The sequence below is a fragment of the Myotis nattereri genome (genome assembly GCF_964212035.1).
Source record: "Myotis nattereri genome assembly, chromosome: 2".
NCBI classification, from domain to species: domain Eukaryota; kingdom Metazoa; phylum Chordata; class Mammalia; order Chiroptera; family Vespertilionidae; genus Myotis; species Myotis nattereri.
Genome location: NC_138076.1, coordinates 126,721,326 through 126,742,088, shown reverse-complemented (window position 1 = coordinate 126,742,088; position 20,763 = coordinate 126,721,326). Strand labels below are relative to the sequence as shown.

The window sequence follows — 20,763 nt, the reverse complement described above, 5'->3', positions numbered from 1 at the left end:
AAGGCTTGGTCAGCATCGCTGCTCGTGATGTGAACAGTCCAAGAATCAGAGAAGAATCCAGGTCTCTGAGACGTTCCTTGGCAAATGGAGTCTCAGCTATTAGCACAAGGTCTGTGCCACAGACCAAGGCATGACTTCACTTTCTTTCTGCAACAGGCACACCTGTCTTATTGCTCTTCACTTCATTGCGTTTCACAGATGTGGGGTTTTTTACAAATCGAAGGCAAGACCCTCCACCAGCAAAAAGATTATGACTCGCTTTATTGCTGTGGTCTGGAATTGAACCCACAGTGTCTGTGAGGTATGCCTGTACTCAGTAGTTTGTTTTTAAGCAGAACAGGAAAAAAAAATCCAATTCCCAATGCCTGGGCCAGAGTAGAGTAACCACCAGCAAAACAGCTGTTAACGCGGCTGACACTCATTTCTGTTAACTGCTTTACTCAAGTGAAGGGCCTGGTGAGGGAGAAATTCTGGCTGGCTTAGCAAGGAGAGAAATTTCAGAGGTAGCCACCACAGATGGTAGCAGATGTCATGCAGCTCAGAGCAGAAACCACCAGGGACTTCGCCATCTCAGAGCTAAGCAAAAAAGCTGATAAGTAATCAGCCACGCCAACTGCCAATTATACACCCAGAGGCTCAGGAAGCCAGGGAGGGTGTAAAAGTTGCTTTAATTAACAGCTTTCCATTCTCTTCGTCTGCAACTCTGTCAGCCTGTATCTTCAAAGACCGAGGATGCTGGCTTCAGGTAACGATCCTTACCACAGTATACCAGTGGGGTGGAGGTATAAATGCACAATTTGCAACAATGGTATTGACTGCTCCAGTCCTAGGGTTAAAAGTGACCTTTCTAGGACTCCAAGAGTCATCAACCTCGAAGGAGCTGAGAGCTGGGAGTGACTAGAAGCCAGTCACTCAATCCCTCCTATTACAGCGCGGGGTAGTGGTTCCCAGTGCAGGCTCCTCGCACCAGCTTGGGGCTGAATAAACAGCTCCACCAATACCTGCTGCACCATGCTGGGGGTCCTTTAAGCTCAGCGTCCTCATCTGTTAAGCAGGGATAATAGTGCCTATCTTACTGAGTGTTGCAACAATTACATTTGACGTCGCATGCAAACCACCTGGCACAGAGCACTGTGTATAGTAAAAGCTCAAAGAATGTTAGCTGTCATCCCACATCTACCACAGCCCATGGTGTTTGGGTATCACCATGGTCCTCTGTGTCCTATGAACTTCTACATCTCATGGTCATACCTGTTAGAAAGTAACTCCCTCCCCACAAGGGCTTGAGGAATGGGCTGCATATCACACACCAACAATGTTTTAGGAAATGGACTTGGAATAGTTTACAAACTGATTAAGGGAGGTAGGGGAGGAGGGTAACTGGCAGAACAGGGTTTTTAGCTGTGAAACTATTCTGTATGATACTGTAATGGTGGACACATGTCATTGTACATTTGTCCAAAGTCATAGAAGGCACAAGAGTGAACTGTAATGTAAACTGTGGCCTTTGGGAGATAATGAAGTGTGAATGCAGGTTCATTAATTGTAACAAGTGTACCCCCTGGTGGGGGATGTTGACAGTAGCAGAAGCTGTGCATGTGGGGACAGGGGTATATGGGAACATCTCTGTACTTTCTGATCAAGTTTGCTTGAAATAAAGTCTATTCAGAGAAATAATAAAAGTTATTAAAAACTGGTGATACACACACAAATGTACTATTGATATTGGCTCTGACAAATGTGAAAATTTAAGAAATCTAGCTCTTTATTTAACTTCCAAGCTAACATCAGTATTTATTTAAAAAAATAATGGCACCTGCTTTGAATGGGGTGAAGATCTACAGAGGACTTACAATTTTAGGCCGACATGAGACTGTGTAGTATTCCACAAAGTGTAATTATGCAGTGGATCTCACAGTAAGCATTTCCAGTTTGTACTTTCAGAGCCACTGACTAGCGCCCAAACACGTCTTAAACATGGAGCATGTTTTGTTGAAACGTTTCTCTTAGGACAAGCACAGAGGGAGACATGCTTTAAATAATACATAAATTAAAACTGCAACACATAAATCATTCCTACAACAATTCAGGTACACGACTTTCCAGCTTCTTATAAACAGAGAAATTGTACTCACTTTAGAAAGTTATAGGTTAATTCTGCTTTATGTCTTATGGGTGATCAAACTCTTATAAACTACCTTTTTCTTTTAGCTTCTTAACTACTTCTGATGTAAACAGGCCAATCTCATTTTTTTTTTTAGAACTCTTTCTGTAGTACAAAGCTAAACTTCTTGAAATACTTCTCTCCAGATAAAGCCCTGAATTTTAAATAATGCCACTTTATCCTACCACCAGCTCCCCAGAATTATAGAAATATGCAAAATAGGTTAATCACACATGTCCACATTAATAAGTATAATTAAATGTTTTTTTCAAACCAATACAACTATATTTGGATTCAATACAAAAAAATGTTCCCATTCAATGCAAAATAATTTGGTATTTAAAATCCAAACGAAGAGGACAAAAGTAATTAGTTGCCCAAGGGAAGCTAGTTTCCATCCCTATTACTGAACCCATAATTAAACCTGATTCAAGAGGAATGGCTGGGCAATGAACACACACAGTGGGGCAATATTTCAATGAAAACAAGAGTGACAAAGCAGGAGAGGGGCTAAAATCACACAGATGCTAAGTGACAGAGAGGGATAACAGCACCATGGGCTGAAATGGACAGAGGAGGGGTTTCAGAAGATTTCATCTACCAAGAGACAGTAGCGAGCATGAGTAAAACCGCTAACGGTACACGCTAGACTTTCACTGCCCCAAATCTGCAATGGGGTACTTCTATTTACCTCTTCACTGTAGAATTTATTTACTTTTTGGGGGTCTTTTGTTCTGGCTCAATCATATTCAAAATATAAGCTGGAATAGCCAATTCAAAACCCACAAGGGAGTATTTTTAGGTTTTTGTTTTGTCATGAAAATAATCTCACCAAAAATGTCAGCACCCAAAATCACTCAATCCGTTCACGGAGTGGGCAGGTGCTCACCCACCCAGCTGGCTTTCCTCCTCAGTAGGTATGTACAAGATGTTTACTATCAATGCAAGGTGGAGAAAAGGGATTAGGTAACTTAAATGTCAATTAAATATCCAATTCCAGCATACGTCATAGCTTGATTACTATTTTTCATTGTATACTTATAAAACTTTATTTAATTTCCTCATGCAATCGGAAGGTTTATTCCATAAGAAGAGAAGAAGAGTCTCTTTGGGGTATGTCATCTTATTAGAAAGCTTTGTGAACTTTCAACAAGACTCTAAAACAAATATGCCGGGTAGGTTGAGCATATCCAAGGGAAACAAGCTTATCCGATGTCTAATGAGAGTCACCAAAAATATGAATTCTGGAAAAAGAATTCATGATGAAGTGCAATGAATTAGATGCCACACTATTTCAGAACAGAGTGTTTCTAGCAATTTGTTAACTGCTCCAGAATGGAGGGGCCAGAGTGTGCTGCCTCCCCCTTCCTTCACTTCTTACTGTGGGGGGCGCACGATTGCAGGCCTGGGAAGTCCCTACAAACTTGCTGGGCTGAGCCACGGAGTGGAATGTGGTGGCAGGAGGAGGCTGATGTCTTCCTTGACCCTCCTAGAGCCTTACATGATGCCCATAGGCAAAGGGGCATGCTGGCCATGAAAACATAAGAGCAAAAGGAAGCACACCATTCCTTCTCCCTCCCTCCCCTAGACCTGGAACCTGTTTCTGTCCCCTGGATATGATGGCTCACAGTGTGTTAGCAGCCAACTTGGGAGACCCAGGGTGAGTCTGACAGCGCAAGGAGACGGCCATGGGATGGGGTGGACCCAGTAACTCCCTCTTCCCTGAATCCAAAATACTCTATAGCCAACGATTTCATGAAATCATGTTTATTGTTTTAAAAAGTTTGAGTCTGGAATTAGATAATGGTGACAGTTGTATGAGTTTGTGAACTGATTAGAACCACTGAATTGTAAACTTAAAACAAAAGCTTGAGTTGTATGAGTCTCACGCACACTGGACTTGTGCCACATGCTCGACTATTCCATTCTCTCAAACCATGGCACTGTCACATTTCTTTCACGAGATTTCCCTAAAAGCAGCTCTTTGCAAAATATTGCACTTAATTTATACCCAGGCAATTTGAAGCTTTCTGGAAGAAAATGTACACTAACAGGCATCTTATGTCTTCAGATAACAGTGGGTGGTGGGAGGAGGGGCTAGACAGCAGTTCCCATAAAATTCTCCCACCTCTTCCTTTCACGTACAGAGAGGAACCCATTTAAAGGAGTGTCTCACTGGGCTGAAGATAGTGAGTGGCATCCCCCAGATAGGCCTGGGATGCTAACTTTTGGATGCTGCTACCTCAGGGGCATGTGGCCACTCGGTTATCCTAGGACTTATCTTCAGTGAGATGCCAGGAGACAGATGGCACCCTTGGCTCAGACACTGCATCTAATTTATCATATTCCTGCTGGTCTTTCAGGAGCCTCTCACTCTTCATCCAGGAGAACTGCGCCCACCGATCTAGCTGCCGTGTCATATTTCCTCCTGCTTCCAGTGTTCTACCCGAGCGCACTTCAGCTTTATAAATTATGATTCAGCTTTCCTTCTGAAAGAACCCACCCCCCTGCAACACGTGCATCATGTATTTTTGTTTACGGAGTAAGCTTCAAACCCCTCACAGACCTGCGAATAAAGTGAATCACACCTCACGGGGGTTTATCACAATTACGGTTTGTTGAATCACAAGCCTCTGCAGTAGTCCTGACAGGACCCCAAATGGATGTTAAAGCCGCAGCCTGATGAGGGGTTTGGATGCATTTCTATACGCTTTGGAGGCTGGGCATTCGATAGCCAGTTCAGGTGGAATCAAGTGGACGGTTCCATGGGAATGATAAGGCACAAGCCCCATTCACACATCCTGCTGTCTCACCATGTAAAGTGCAACAGAACAACTAATTAGACTTCGGATGGATAAACAGGTGTGTCAAAAGATTTCCATGTTACAGAGAGCCACACACAATTGAGCACTGTGGACACTGGGCACACCTGGGACCTATGGTCAACTGTGGGATGGATTACACGGGGTTTACTGGACTTCCACGGCCAACGCCTGCCCTTCTCTTCCCCGAGTCCTGCCACATCTTTGCTGCTACGTGACTCAGGGAAAACGTGACCACTAACAATGGTGAGCTCATTTATGATAGAGATCTGAGAGAGAGACATTGAAAGTCCCTTTTCTTCTGAGTCACCAATTATGCCGAGTGCTCAATAACCAGAGGTCTACCGTGCTGGGCGAGTCAGCTGGGCAGGAAATCTGGTCTGATTAAGGCAGTGAGTAACATGGGAGCTCTGAACAGTTTCACATGACCAGGTATGGGGACCGAGCTGGCAACTGCTGCCGAGATAAGAGAGTTGTAGTTATTTACAGCACAGTCCCAGTCCTGGTCATCTTCATTGGCACAACTGCTCATGTTAAAATTTGGTAGTATGCACAGAGTTCTCTTTAAACTAAAAACCAGGAGACACTTGAGGACAGGAACCAGTGGCTTCATCTGGGTATTATTATCCTTTCTATGGCACACAGAATATGGTCCCAGTTTTTACAGAATATTGCAAGAAGAGTCACAGCAAAGAAGGTGCCAATGATGTGGAAGCGGCTCTTCATCATGGGCGAGACGAACTTGGCGATGGTGGACACACACACCAGGATGACGGTCATGAAGGCCAGCACCACGTTGATGCACTTCCCCAGGAGAACCCTGGCGTTCGCCGTGTCTGTCTGCTGGGCCTGCTGCTCCTGCTGGTGGAGCTCCAGCTTAGAAATGCGAGTCTGGCAGGATTCCAAGGCTTCCTGTGGGCAAAAGGCAGAGCAAAGATCAAATGCTGTGCGACCACGGGCAACCTGTGAGCGCCTGCCTGGAAGTGCACCAGAGCCCCCAGCTCAGAATGCTGCTGCCGAGGCAGCCCACCGCCAAACTGACGACGACGATGACGACGGCAAAGAAAGAAAACAAGGCTCATTTTATCGTCATTTATGGGCAGAATGAACATGTGTACACAACCATGAAGCCCATAAATGAGAAATTAGGGTTGGGTATTCTGACTCCACCTACATATGAAATGAAGTGCATATTGGCATCTGCTGGTGCCACAAGGGACAAACCGGGGGGGGGGGGGTGGTGGTGGTGGTGGTGTTAGGGTTCCATTTTTGGGACAGTTGTCTACTTCTAGCCATGGAATAGGTAGTATCTCTAATTCTAGTCCTTATTTCACTGCTCAGTCTGTGTGCACCCATTACCGATTGGCAGAGGATGGAGCGAGAAAGGCAGGGACAGGACTGACTGCGGAACAGCTCTGTTTCACCTGTGTCTCAAGACACTATCTGAGGCCGTGCATTCTCTCTAGATCCTGTTCTTTCCAAGACTTCAATGACTAAGATAAGATGATGCCAGGTATACCTCTGGCCCAGCTGTCTCTTCTGAGATCGAGTCATATATCTACACACCTTCTTGAGCTTCCTAAAAGCACCTCAAATGCAATATGTCCAAATGTGGATTCATGCATTGCATCTTCTCCCGCACCTACCATCAGTCCTGACTCCCTTCCAGTTCCTTTTCTCAGAACGTGGCATCTAATATGCCCAGTTCCTCAGGCCAGAGCCTGAGAGGCATTCATCAATGCCGTCATCACCCAGCCCCCTCGATACAACATCCAGGATCTATCTCAACTGGTCTATTTCTCTCCCCTCCCAGTCACCACCCCAATCTAAGCCACCAGGATCTCTTGCCTGCAACAAATACAGAAATTTTTCCACACACCCTCTTGATCTCAACCTCATGAATCCACTTTCCACACAGCAGCCCAAGTGATCTTTGAAAGATGCATATCTGCTGTCACTCCTTGTAAACTTCTTGCATCTTTAACATGGCTCAGACCCAGCTATGCTCTCCTGCTGCGTTCTGGCCGTACCGGCTTTCCAGGTTCTGAGAAGGAGCACACTTGGGGCTCTGCATATGCAGTGCATGTGTCTGGCATGTCTGCCTCCCCCACTCCCTCCTCTCTTCATCTGTGGATCTCCCATTCTCTTTCAGGCCTCAAGTTACCTGTCGCATCCTGAGGGAAGCCTTCCTGACCCATCAGACTACGCCAAGCCTCCCTTTAGCCCTCCTCCCCGACCAAGAGGCCATAGCTGCATGAGGATGAGGATGAGGCCCACTGAGCTGCGATCCCCAGCAGGAGGCCAGTGGCAGGCATGCAGCAGGTGCTACATACTAGCTGAATACTCAGGAGACTGGGTTATGGGGTATGAGGCTTGAAAGAGAAAACCTTTAGTCTCTTGAGAGAAAAGGACCTAAGTAGAAGGGGGTACAGTGAGCCCCTTTTAGTTCACTAGCCTACTGTCTAACTCATTTACAAATATGTGTTTATTCAATTAAAATACAGCCATCTTCTCGGGTTTTTAAACAGCACAATGATTTAACATGATTTGCTTTTCTTCTGCTGAATATACTCTATGGGCCAAAGAACAGGGTTGGCTGTTACTATAGTAACTTTCGTTACATAGGCTACCAACAAAAAAGGTAAAACATTTTCAGACCTTCATATTCTAAAAAATACTGCTCTCTACAACAACACACAAGTACCCCATATCATTCATATATATATGAATATATATATATATATATATATATATATATATATATACACACACACATACATTTTGGCTCAAGGTTTCCTTCATTTAGGACAGGGCATGGGAAAGTGATAGAACAAGACAAAAGACCAACATTGTAGGCAAATTCATCCATCTTTGATTGGGTAGATGAATTACATATATAAATAGAATGATCCTAGAATTGTCTTAGAACTGCTATCAATTGTTTTTAACCAAAAGAAAAATCCAAAAAATTTAAGCAACGTATTGTAAGGAACTTTGGTCACAGCATACACTAGGAGATAGTCAGCCCCACAACCGTCAGACTTCCTTGGGTCCAGTATTTAATTTATTGAGGATAAACACGAAGGACAGGATTATCTTCTAAACTCTTTTCATGGGGAATTCAGGGTTAAAAACCCCAATACTCAATTGCTTAAAATAACAACAAATTTCTTGCAACCCTGTAGGCCACAGCCACCCTCATCTATACTGGCGCATCCTCCGGAATAACCCTGTGATCAAAAGAAACAACAAATAGGACAAAGCTGAGCAGGCCCAACTGCTAAAAGCCCTGGGATATATGGCTACCCACCCACATACTAAAAACATTTATTTTTTGACTGCTTATGTGTCCGGCAAAGATTTAAGTACTTTACGTTATTGCTAGTATCCCATTTAATTCTCTCGACAACCTTAGGAGATAGAGCTCATTAATATTTCCATTTTATAGATGAGGAAACTGAGGTACAGGACGCTGACTTGTCCAGGGCCACACTCTAAGTAGTAGAGCCAGGACCCAGAGATGTTCTAAAACAGAATGATCTGATAAACCCGCATTGTTCACTTGGCAACACTGAACACTTAAATGGGTTCACATTTTTTGAAGCCAGTCAGTGGTGAAGCTGTCTCCTAGCCCGGAGCAGGGGCAGACATCCTCAGCGTCTTCTGCCCCATGCCCCCAGGCAAGCATTTCCTACAAGCTCTGCCTGATGCCAGAACTGTCCAAACACACATGTGGGATTAACCCAAGCTCCGCCCTCCACACAGAGTGGAACAAAACATGGGCGCTGACACACTAGCTCACACACCGTGGGAGAAATCTCTCTTTATGCTTCAGTTTTCTCCCTTATGAAGTGGGTCTGGAGAAAATAATCACTGGCTACAAAGAAAATTTGCAAAAATGAAGCTGAACATTACTCAAAGAGTATAATTTTTTTTTTTAAAAAAAGGCAATCTGGTGCAGCCACTGTGGAAAACAGTATGCAGTTCCTAAAAAAAAAATTAAAGATAAAACTATCAGAGGACCCAGCAATCCCACTTCTGGGTGTATAACTACAGGAAATGAAATCAGTATTTAGAAGAGCTATCTGCACCCCCATGTTCCCTGCAGCATTATTTACAATAGCCAAGACATGGAAACAACCTAAGTGTTCATTGATGAATGAATAAAATGTGGCATTATATCTACAATGGAATACTATGCAGCCATGAGAAAGAAGGAAATAACTGCCACTTGCAATGCCATTTGACATGGATGGACCTTGAGGGCATTATGCTAAGTGAAATAAACCAGGCAGAGAAAGACAAATACTCTATGTTCTCAATTATATGTTGAATCTAAAAACTGAACTCATAGAAGAGGGGATAGACTGGTGGCTGCCGGAGGTGCAGGGACAAAATGGGTGAAGGTGCTCAAAAGCTACAAACTTCCAATTATAAAAGCAAGATTTGTTTTACATTTTAAAGTTTTTAAAAATTTTGGTTGTGGTGGGGAGAGTAGGGTACAGATGATGAGCTTGGGGGGTGGGGTTAGATATTAAGAATTTGTTAATTAATTTAGGCAGAAAGTAAACAGAATATAGCTTCTTTACCCAGTAATGTCTATAAACAGCGACTTTAAACCGATGTGCTGCAAGAATTTTTACCTATTTAGTCAGAGGCACTGACCTCTTTTCCTTTAAATTGTCAAATAAAAAAATGACAACAGCCAACACAATAGCCCTCTGCTGTGAATGAATCAAAATGGTGCCTTTTTTTGGTCAGACTGGCAAAAATATATAGTATTTTATATTTTGGTGTGCCACAGAATTTTAGTAAGTAGTTTATGTGTGTCATGAGATGAAAAAGGTTGAAAATTGCTGGTCTATAACATGAGCTGATGGGGTTAATAAGGGAGAGAACTAATGCTTGCCGAGGGGTATGCACTTAGTGTGTTAAGTGAATTAATGGCTGGGAAAAGCCCCGTGCGTGCCCAAGGAGGGGAGGAAAGGCACCTGGATGTCCCGCGAGCGCTCGTAGGCCTGGTAGGCCACCTTCTCCTCGATGCTGGCCAGCTCCTGCTTTAGGTCGGCCGTCTCGTGCTGATGCAGGTCTGTTAGGTCATGGAGCTGGTCTTCTAGTCGCTCGTACCTTTGAGAGAGAGGAGCCGATTCTGAGCACAACATTTCAAAGGTGTTCTAACAGCACATTCCGGAATGACGTCCTTTATCTCACTGCTGCCAGTGCCCTTTGGCTTGTTGTCATCTCCTGGCAGACTGTTTCCAAAAGAAAAGTCTGGCTGTGGGAAATGCACTGACTTCCAGCTCTGGTCTCTCTAGTCCTAACTGTCCTCACCACTGGGTTTCATGCAAAGCAAATCTGCTTTTCCACCCAGGTCAGAACCGCGTGTTGGCTGACTGTGATGACAACAGGAAGGACCTCAACAATGACATGTTCACTGTGGCTGGTCAGGAGGCAGGGTTGTGGGGGATCCTGCTCAAGGCAAGGACCCACTGGCATCCCAATGCTCCTCCCCTCTCCGTCCCCACAGTGCCCAGCAGTTCATGGCCAGGTGCCAGAGTGCCTAGAAGGAAAGAACCAACTACTACACTGGAGCCAACTCCACGATTTCCTAGTGTACACACTGATTCTGAATACATGTCCCAGTTCTTGGAACTGCAGTGCCAACAACAAATTAAGCTCACTATAAATTATAGATGGCTTATCAGGTCAGGTGGCATTTCCAAAAGTACAAATCTAAGGTAACAGAGGCATAAAGATTCCCATTCTTAGCCCTCATCCCCCTCAGAGAGGAGAGATTTACCTCATACATATTTACATAAACTTATAATGTTTATTTTGAAGCAAGAAGCACTATTTGGAGAAGATGCATTAGCCTGAAATGAATTTGATCAATGCCAGTTTTAAGATCCTTATACATTTTTTAAAAATGAGACCAAAAAAATACATATTTAATGCTTAATCTCAGGTAGGACTTCATAGGTGCCCAATGCTGGTGTTATAAACAAGCCCTTTAAAGATCTCTTAAAGTAAGCAATATAGTCAGTTGCTAAATCATGGAGATCACAAACATTAAGTATACTAGTGTCCCAGTGCTCGGATTTGTGCACATTGAAAGGAAATTAATTAGAAGAAATATTTTAATATCACTATTCGCCTTTTCTCTATAATAGAAGTGTCAGAGATGAAAGAAAATTAGTAAAATATATATGAAAATAAAATATAAATTGATTAATAATAACAACATGATATAGCAACAAAGACATGATATAAAAACAAAACATGATATAAAAACATTGATAAAACAATGACTGATAAGTTGATTAAACTTATTCTAATATCTCCCTGTACACCACATTAAGAGTAAAAACACTTTCAGAGTGCTTGACTAATTTCCCTTGTGATGAAGTATTTACAACTTTAACTTTAATGTCATACGCTCTTTGAACTTGAGAGAAAGCAACATATAACTGACCATGTCCGAAAATGGGTTCAGGTACGAATATTCCTACTCTGTCTAGAGTTTGTCCTTGTGATTTATTAATAGTCATTGCAAATGCTGGCATCACGGGAAAGTGTCTCTGAATTAATTTAAATGGGAGGCCAGTGTCAGACGGGGACAAATCAATTCTTGGAATTAGAACCTCTCCTTCCGCAGATCCTGTTAATACTTCAACTTCAATTATGTTAGGTTGCAATCTTTTGATAATAAGTCTAATACCATTACAAAGACCCCATTTACTATTCAGATTTCTCAGTAGCATGATGATTGTACCTACTTTCAATTTTAACTTATGACACGGCATTCCTGAAGGAGTAATACTATTAAGAAATTCGATGGGAGCTTTATATGTATCGTGCATGTGCGAGTCAATGTTTATTTTTAAACTAGAGGCCCGGTGCATGAATTTGTGCATGGGTGGGATCCCTCTGGGTGGCCTTTGGGGATCAGGCCAAAACCCTCAGTCTTACGTCACCTGTAGCTCCTACTTGCCACTCCCACTTATCCTGGCTCCCTGTGCCTGCTGTGGGCCCGAGTTCAATCAGTCCTGACAGGGAGGCTCGCATTGCCATAGCAGTGCTCGCCAGCCATGAGCCCCTGCATCTGGCGCCCTCTTGAGGGGAGTGGCCTGTGGGATTGGGCTGAAACTGGCTCTCTGACATTCCCTCAGGGATCCCGGATTGCAAGAGGGCGCAGGCCAGGCCGAGGAACCCCACCAGTGCACTATCGGGCCGGGGAGAGACCATGGGAGGGCTACAGGGCGTGTCCAGCCCCGTCCTGCCCAGTCCTGATCAGCTAACCTACCAGAGCATCTGCCCCCTGGTAGTCAGTGCACGTCATAGCGAGTGGTTGAGTGGCCTTAGCATATCATTAGCATATTATACTTAGGTTGAACAGTTGACCGGTCACCGGACGATGGAACACTTAGCATATTAGGCTTTTATTATATAGGATTGCCAGTACGTGTCATATGTACCGGCCATTTAGTCGGTCGGACGTACGGATGGTCATTTAGCCTTTTATATATACAGATAACAAATGAGAACAAAAACTTTCCTAAATTTATGTAAGTGGGTATTTGTGACTTAGGATAAAATTTGGACCCAAAGAGTACTGCATCCCAAGCTAGTTGAATGGAATTAAGCTTAATATTCTCTGGAAAATTTGTGATTCAAAAATACTTCTTGTGTGACAAAGAAACCAAAGTCAAAGACATATTAGGAAAGTTTAAAAATTGTTTCATAAAATACAGCTGAAAAAAGCCACATTCCTAAATTAATACATATATAAAACCATGTATCAGATATAAGACATGTAAGCTAAAACTTAAATCTTATAATATGTGATAGGTATTTACTTTTTGTTTTCTACAGGATGATGCTCAACCAACTGAGCCACACTGGCCAGAGCCCAAATGCCTTTTGACCCATATTCCTCTTTATGAAAAGTATAGCCATTAGCGTATCACTGTCAAGCAAGCTCTCTGCAATTAGTAACTCATGCTTCCAAATAAATTCTAAGAGAATTGTCTGAAATAATACCTGTATCTCTCCTCTTGCAGGGTCTGAGAAATAAAACCGTATTCTCTCTTAAACTGCACCTTCAGGGCCTCGATGTCCTCGGCCAGCTGTGCCTGGGTATCCTTGATCTCCCTCAATTCCTCCAGGATCATGGTGAGCTTTCCCTGACTGTCCAGTGTGCCCGCTCCGCTGGCTCCAAATGACTGGTTTCCATTACTGTCGGCAGAGCCCGATGTGCCGCTTGAGCATTCGTCGTCGCTGCCATACTTGGGTTTGTTTACGATGGTCGAGCTGCCCCCATAGACCCTGGCACTCGCCTCGGGCCTAAACTCATCTAAGGAATTTTTTAAGTGAGCAATGTTGTCTGCGCTGCCAAACTTATTCCGGATCAAGTTGGCAAACTCTTTGGACTTATTGAAGACAAATACAGGTGGAGTGAGGGAGACCCCTGGCATGCCTGATTTACTGCTCTCCAGGCTGTGCGGAGCAGTTCGAGACTTGGCCTGGGCATCTTTCAGGGAGTGCTGGATATCCTTCAGGTTGTCCTTGGAGATTCTGGAGGCTCCGTTCTGTTCGATCTCCTTGAGCTTTCTGTGATACTGCTCTAATTTCTTCTGCAGCTGGGCAATGGAGTGAGCTGATTTCTGATTCTTCTTCTCAAAGACTTGTTTGATGCGGCCAGCCTGCTGCTTGTCGGCGCTGTTGACTAGTTTCAGATATTCCGCAACATTCCCATCCCGGGACGTCTGCTCGATTTTGATCTGCTCTGTTACCTTTAGAATTTTTTGTTTCAGGCTGTCCGCATTGAGCTTGACCTTGTGGAAGTCCAGGATGCCATCTGGTACATCAAAGTTGAGGTTGGTGTCTGACCCGCCTCGGCGTATGTTCAGGGGCAGGCTTAGGGTATTCATGTCATGGCGCTCTACCTGAAAAAGAGCAGAAGTAACTGTAAGATTTGAAGTCTAAGAGACAGTTACTGTGATAGAATCTGTGCTCACAACAGACATACTTCAGTCCTAGATTTTTAAAAAACTCCCTATTATCGGTGAACACAGGACAACAGTCCAACTCCTTCTCATATCCATGTACACTACCTGTGAGATTCAGAGTCCCAGGGAATTCGTTTTCTGTCTGATCCGATGGCAACTTTTGGTTGGTAGGGGAGAAATGCATAGAATGAGGTTACCAATCAGTCCAGGTTTCCCAAAGTGCCCAGGTAATGGGGATGCCTGCCATGCCCCATTCACCATTGAGGGAAGTCATCCAAGTCAGAACTCAATCATTTAATAGAAGGAGAATGAAAGAAATAAATAAAAGAAAAAGAAGTTCTAGCAGGTACACTCATTTACACAATAAATTATTTTCTTTTATTTTTTAAATGTTTTTATTGATTTCAGGGAGAAAGGTGCAGGGAGAGAGAGAGCTAGAAACATCAGTAAGAGAGAATCATTGATCAGCTGCCTCCTGCATGCTCCCCTCCCCCCGCAACCTGGGCATGTGCCCCGACCAGTAATCAAACGTGATCACCTGATTTATGGGTCAACACTCAACCAGCCAGGCAAGAAATTATTTTCTTAATGAAATAATTAACAGATGTGATGAAATAATATGGTGCAAGATTAATTTTAATAATTGAGTAATACAACAATATTTAGATGTGGAAACAACCGCAAACCACAACAAAAGTGATAAAAAAACAGTAGTACTAATATTACTAGTAAGATCATGTGAAATAGCTTTCTTACTCCAGGGCCGCCTGGGGAAAGAACTATGAAGTGAGAATCTTGGCAGGGAAGGTGGGCGGGCAGGTGGGGCGTTAGCCTGGCTATAAAAGGGAAGCAAATGCAGAATGTGAGCCAGGCCCTGCGGATGCTCACAGGGCTGTCCTACTAGATCCTCTCTACCACACCAGGCAAATAATGTGTTAGATCTGTGTAATAAGTAGAAACGGAGACTTAAAGGCGTCAGGATTTGAATCAAATCACCCTAACCAGGTCCTCTTGCCATGTCAGGACACTCTCACACTTGTGTCCCCAGAGGACCAAAACCAGGTCTTGGTAGACTCTGAATACATTCTCTAAACAAAGATTTGCAAGATCTAAACTGAAGCATCTTAGCTGTCAAGTTAACAACCCTTTGATTAGAATAATGCCTTGATATAGATTCTCATGTGGGAGACAATATTCAGCCCAAGTTACTTTTTTTTTTTTTTAAAGGGGATAGTACACTGACATAGCAAAAAATTAGTAAGATAATAACAGACTGCACACTGCCCAAGTGGCCCAGACTTGAATGTGGACTGTTTCCAACAATGAATATTAACAGGTTGCCATATGAAAAATGCTACCCAGTGCTTTTTCCCAGCAGCACAGGGGGACACACCCAGACGGGTGGGGCAAGCCTCCTTCATAACTTACAAAATCTGTTACCATTAGTCCTTGGCCCCTGTCTTCCCACAAACCATTTTGCCATGGGAAAGCGACACTGGTTGTTTTATCTGGCAGAAAAGCATCAGGCTGGAAAGAACTCAAGGCCAAATCACTATCAGACTAGAAAACAGGATGTATGAAAAAAGGATAAAGGAATAGTAACTTCACCTGGTCAAGAGGGAAGAATGGGTGCAGGGACTAAAGAAAGTATATAATAATCATCAAGTCCTAGAGAGATGAGTACAGGAAACTCAAGGAGTATGTATCGATGGCGCACTAGTGGACCCAAAAAGGAATGGGCTTAAGTAACAGCAATAAGGCATGCACTAAACCTAGCAAATGTTTATTTTGGGCAGACAGGGTAACTGTACAACCATGAGGCTGGGAAAATGATGTCACTGAAGATATCTAATTTAATCGTGCTTCTCTACTTCTCAAAAACTTCCTTTGGCTCGCTAATGCCTCCCAATTAACTAATACAACCTGGCCACTGTAAGGTCTTAGCTTACCTTTCAGGACTCACCCTGCACCTGATGGATGCTGGTTATCTTAAGTGACCCAAGCAACTCAAAGTTCCCAGAATGTATGTGAATTTTCTATGGATTTCCTCCTGCATCTAGTATTTGCAATGCCTGCTACCCATTCACTTCTGCTAATCCAAATGCTACATGTGCTGCAATATGCATTTCAAATGCCACTTCTTCCATGAAGTTTGTCCCAGTCCCACTGGAAAGCTGCCTTGCCTTTCTGTGATCCCCCTCTACTCCTCCTTTCTCACTCATGCAGGGGGAGATGGGTCATACCTGTGGCCAGCCTGTGCTGGCATGGCCCCTATCCACAGGAGGCTGTCTATGAATGCTTGCATGATGACATCATTCAGGAGAGTCTACACTGGAGTCATTTAAGATACATTTTAATAGAATAAAAAAATAACCTTAGAAGTTTGGCCCACATAGACCTGACAATTCCAGGTAGAGATGTTTTTCTCATACCCATGTAATAAACTCTACATCATTTCACAATGATCCAACTAAATGGAGATCAGGTGCAACAACATACACAAGCACAAATCAGGACTTTTAAGTATAGCTTAGTCAGAAAAGAGCACATTTAGTAAGTTTAAAACTTAATGAATTTCCACAAACTGAACATATTATGTAACCAGGACCCAGTTGGAAAAACAGAAGGGCAACTTCCTTGTGCCCCCTTCAATCACAGCTGCATCATCCTCACCTCCAGAGGTAACCACGCACACGACCTCAGCATTCTCGCCTTTTTTGCTCTACACTGTGAGATTCGCAAGAACCTGCTCCTGCCCTCCTTGTGCTCACTAGGATAAAGTTATTTAAAAAACAAAAACAAAAACAAAAAAACCACCGAACAACCTGCTTGTATTCTCCATTGAGAAGTCCACCACCACGTCTGAAGATACAGAGTTTCTACACCTTACCAATGGCAGCGGTTAAGTCCTCACCTGTTCTTCCTCCTTTAATTCTCAACCACACTGCAGCTGGCCACCCCACAACTCCGGCATCTCAACACAATGGCCTCGCTCTCGTACAGGCTGCTGGGCCAGGACAGCCTCGTAGACACAGGAGTGTTTATGCCCAGAGGGCTGGCTGACTCTATAATAATGCTTGGCATGTTCACGAGAATCCAGGTCAGGGAAAACTACTAGAGTTAAAGCTCAAATCAATCACTCCTAATGCTTGTCCGCAAATCTCAGTTAGAAATGTTTGATAAGGGTAAAAAGTTGGACCTATTGCTGGGCCACTCCTTGCAAGCCTTGTAGTCTCGACTTCTGCAGAGTAACTGAAAGTCAGCTAGATGCCCACACACTCCCTGAACAGAAACTGAAACTTCATCACATGCTGGGAAGCAAGCATGAGGGGCCTCAGCACTGAGGGCAGCTGCACAGCGCAGCTGTTTTAGGGCTGAGACCTGCGGAAGAGGACGAAGGGTCACCAGTCCTGGAGCCGCATGCATGTGGGCTGTGTGGGCCAGGAGAACGTGTCCCAGTTTTGGCACTGACATGTATCAGCTATGTTGTTCTTTGGTAAATCAAATCACATCTGTGGTTTTAGATTTCCTAATTACAGACAAAGGAGATAGAACCAGACAACTGAGAGCTAACACTGTAAAATTCCATGAAATGTAATCCCATTCCCTGAAGTGCATCTTTACTGTTGAAAGCGGGTAGAAACAGAATGTTGGGGAACCAGCTAGTAATGTAAGAAATATTAATCATGCTCTGTTAACCCTGATTATTTTATTCTGATTAAAGAAGGCACATTCTACCCTGGCTGGAGCTGACCTGGAGAAGCAGCCCTTCCTCCCCATTTGGGGCTGCCTATAATCATGGAAAGATTAACAAAGATTTGTTACAGAAACCAGAATCGCCAGCCCTTTGAAGATCCCCAGTCCTTTTGCATATCTGTAAACTGCCCTTTGCCTACTTTTCCTTTGTAATTCTACCTATATAAGCGCTGGCTTATGGTGGGCTGCAGAGCAGATTTTTGTGGAACCTGCTGCTCTCCCATATTGTCGGCAATACTGGAATAAAGGCTCATATATGATTCAACCCTGTCTGTGCTTAATTGGCTCGAGTAGTGACAGGCAGCACGGACCCATTGTTTGTCTGGTTACACTGTGAGATAGTATCACGCAATAGTCAAGGGCTGGGCTCTGGAGGCAGACTGCTTTGGTTTCCTTTTTGGCACCACTCTTCTGAGCTGTGTGATCTTGGAGAAGTGACTTTAACCTCTCTGTGCCTCGGTTTCCTCTTCTGTAAAATGGAGATAATGATTCTTCAAAGAGCAGTTGTGAGGAAACTAAGATAATGCACAGAAAGTGCTTAAATACTTCCTGGCACAGAGAGTGGTTTCAATAAACGTTTGCTATTGTTATTTAAAAATGTACCCTATAAGTAAAAACTGAAAGGCACAATGGTTATTATTTTTGTACTAGGGGGTTATAAAGAGTCATTCTTCTAATGCTTTCGTATGTTCCAATTTCTAAAAAATAATAAACATGCATTATTGTTTTGGCAGAAGAGCTGCTGTTTTTAAAATGACTGCTAGCCTCTTTCAGTTCTCAGAATTACTTGGCTATTATTACCTTACATGAAAGGCGGAACACCAGCTCTGCAGTGAAGCCATTTCTAATGTTTTCCTTCCGGCAGTAGAAACATTTCCACTGTCACCTCGATGTTCTGGAACAAAGGCTACGGGAAAGCTAAAGCCCTGGACAGACGTCAAAAACTGACAGTCATCTCTGCAACAATCCAAGCCTCCAGCATAGGAGGAAGCTCGGCTCCTCAGCTGGGTGCCAGTCACCACCCAATTGTCACTACCAGTGCTGCTCGAACACATTGTCAGGGGTCCAAAGAGAGCTGTCCCCTGCCATATCCTTATTTAACCCCTAAAGCTCCAGGAGGAAATGAACAAAAAGGGAAGGAGCGCTAGCGCAGAGGCACACCACCCAAACCCCCACCCTTCCTGGGGACTCCTGGAGGGTGTGTACCGAGGTAAGAGTCCCCCAAGGTTCCGGGGGATCACTGAGTGGTCAGAATGTGCAGGGCATAGACAGGTCAGAACGAGGGGACAGAAGCAACCGCCTGCTTAGTCCCCAGGCCGGACACAACGAACCTTTGCTTAAAGAAAAGCTGCTTGAGCTCAGTCACATGAGGAAAGGGTCAGGAATTTCAACTGGCCGTCATTCCCAGGCAGCAGGCATGTCACGGCCCACGTGAGGTGGGGTTACAGACAGGCCCATGATGAGCTGCAGGTTCAGTAGCCAGTCTCCCACAGGTGAGGTCGAGGTGTCTGAGTCAACACAGCTGACATTCTGGAGTCATTTTAGCTGAAATCTAACTTCAGGGCTAGAGTTAAGGCCGGCTATATGGTGTGCCTGTCAGAATGTACCAGGCTTTGCTCTGGTTACAAACAATGTCACAGTATCAATGCCTTAAAAAATAAAGTTTATTTCTTGCTCAGGCTGACACACCTGCCAAGTCAGGTGAGGGACCCAGGCTGATGGAGCCTGTGCCTTCTAGACTGCCGGTGGTCATGGCAGGGGCAGGGAGCCTGGCGAACCATCCACTGGCTCCTAGAGGCTTCTGCCAGGAGAGACGCCTGTGACCTCCACTCACTGCACCGGCCCCACCTCACTCCAGGGAAGTACAGGACAGAGAGGTACAATCCTGCCACATACCCAGGAGGAAAATTTCATGTCAGTGACATGCGCAGTATCTTTGTTAAAACCTCAGAGGCAGGTTTTACTTTTATTACTATTTTACAAATGAGAAAACTAGGCACAGAGGTCAGTATACTTACTGTCCAGGGGCACACAGCTAGCCAACGGCAGAAGCCAGGACTGAAATCCACTCACTCTGTCTCCCTAGCAAAAATGACGGAGAACCTTTACTCTGAGTCAGACATCATGCTAAAACATTTTTTCATATATTCTTTTTAAAAAATTCTTAATTGTTTAAAGTATTACATGTGTCTCCTTTTTCCCCCATGGACCTCTCCCCGGCTGCTCCCACCCCCCCAGCACATGCCCTCACACCCCTACTGTGTCCATTGGCTATGCTTATATGCATGCATACAAGTCCTTTGGTTGATCTCTTATAGTGACACGCCCCCCCTGCCCCCCCCTACCCCCCCCCCCCCCGCCACCTGCCTTCCCTCTGAGGTTTGACAGTCTCTGTTCGATGCTTCTATGTCTCTGGATCTATTCTCTTACCATTTGCAACAGCATGGAGAGCATTATGCTAAGCGAAATAAGCCAGTCGGAGAAATATAAATATCATATATCTTATGAACAACATAAACTGATGAACAAAAATAGATCATATATTCTTTACACCAATCCTATCTTACGAGAAAAGCAAGGCTTATAAAGAATACATGTTTCTCAAAGTCCATGAATAAATACTAAATAGCTTAGCTGGGGCTCAACTCAGATATATAAACAAGGCAAGACTTTGAAAGACCTGTACAAGCTCAGCCACTGGTCATGAGAATCCATTCTGCAGTGTCCCAATGTGGTTCTCCAGACTTGTGTGGAAGCTTCAGGCTTGGTTTAGACTACTCTGTCAGAAATTCTCCCTCAGGCTAGCCTCGAAACCATCACCATGTAACTTCCTACCCCTGGCCCTGGGTTGGGGCCTGGAGCCGCACCAATTTAATCTTGGATCCAACTTATAAAATCCACTTTTCTTCATCCATGTTCCAAAATATAAATAGTGAACTCTGCAAAATAATTTTATGAGGGTAAAAAAGATTATGCTTTTATTGAAATTGAAAGGGTTAATCACGAAACAGGA

At 44.0% G+C, this 20,763-nt stretch overlaps 1 protein-coding gene across 1 annotated transcript in view; it reads right to left on the bottom strand.

Moving 5' to 3' along the window:
• Positions 1 to 3,918: 3,918 nt before the first annotated feature.
• Positions 3,919 to 20,763, bottom strand: part of TMCC3 (transmembrane and coiled-coil domain family 3) — a 70,377-nt gene continuing 53,532 nt past the window's right edge. Inside the window, exons 2-4 of the mRNA XM_081083728.1 lie at positions 13,027 to 13,931; positions 9,978 to 10,113; positions 3,919 to 5,898 (exon numbers count right to left, since the gene is read on the bottom strand). Coding sequence (XP_080939854.1) covers positions 5,596 to 5,898; positions 9,978 to 10,113; positions 13,027 to 13,931 — 1,344 coding nt within the window. The 3' untranslated portion in view covers positions 3,919 to 5,595. The remainder of the gene's footprint in view (positions 5,899 to 9,977; positions 10,114 to 13,026; positions 13,932 to 20,763) is intronic.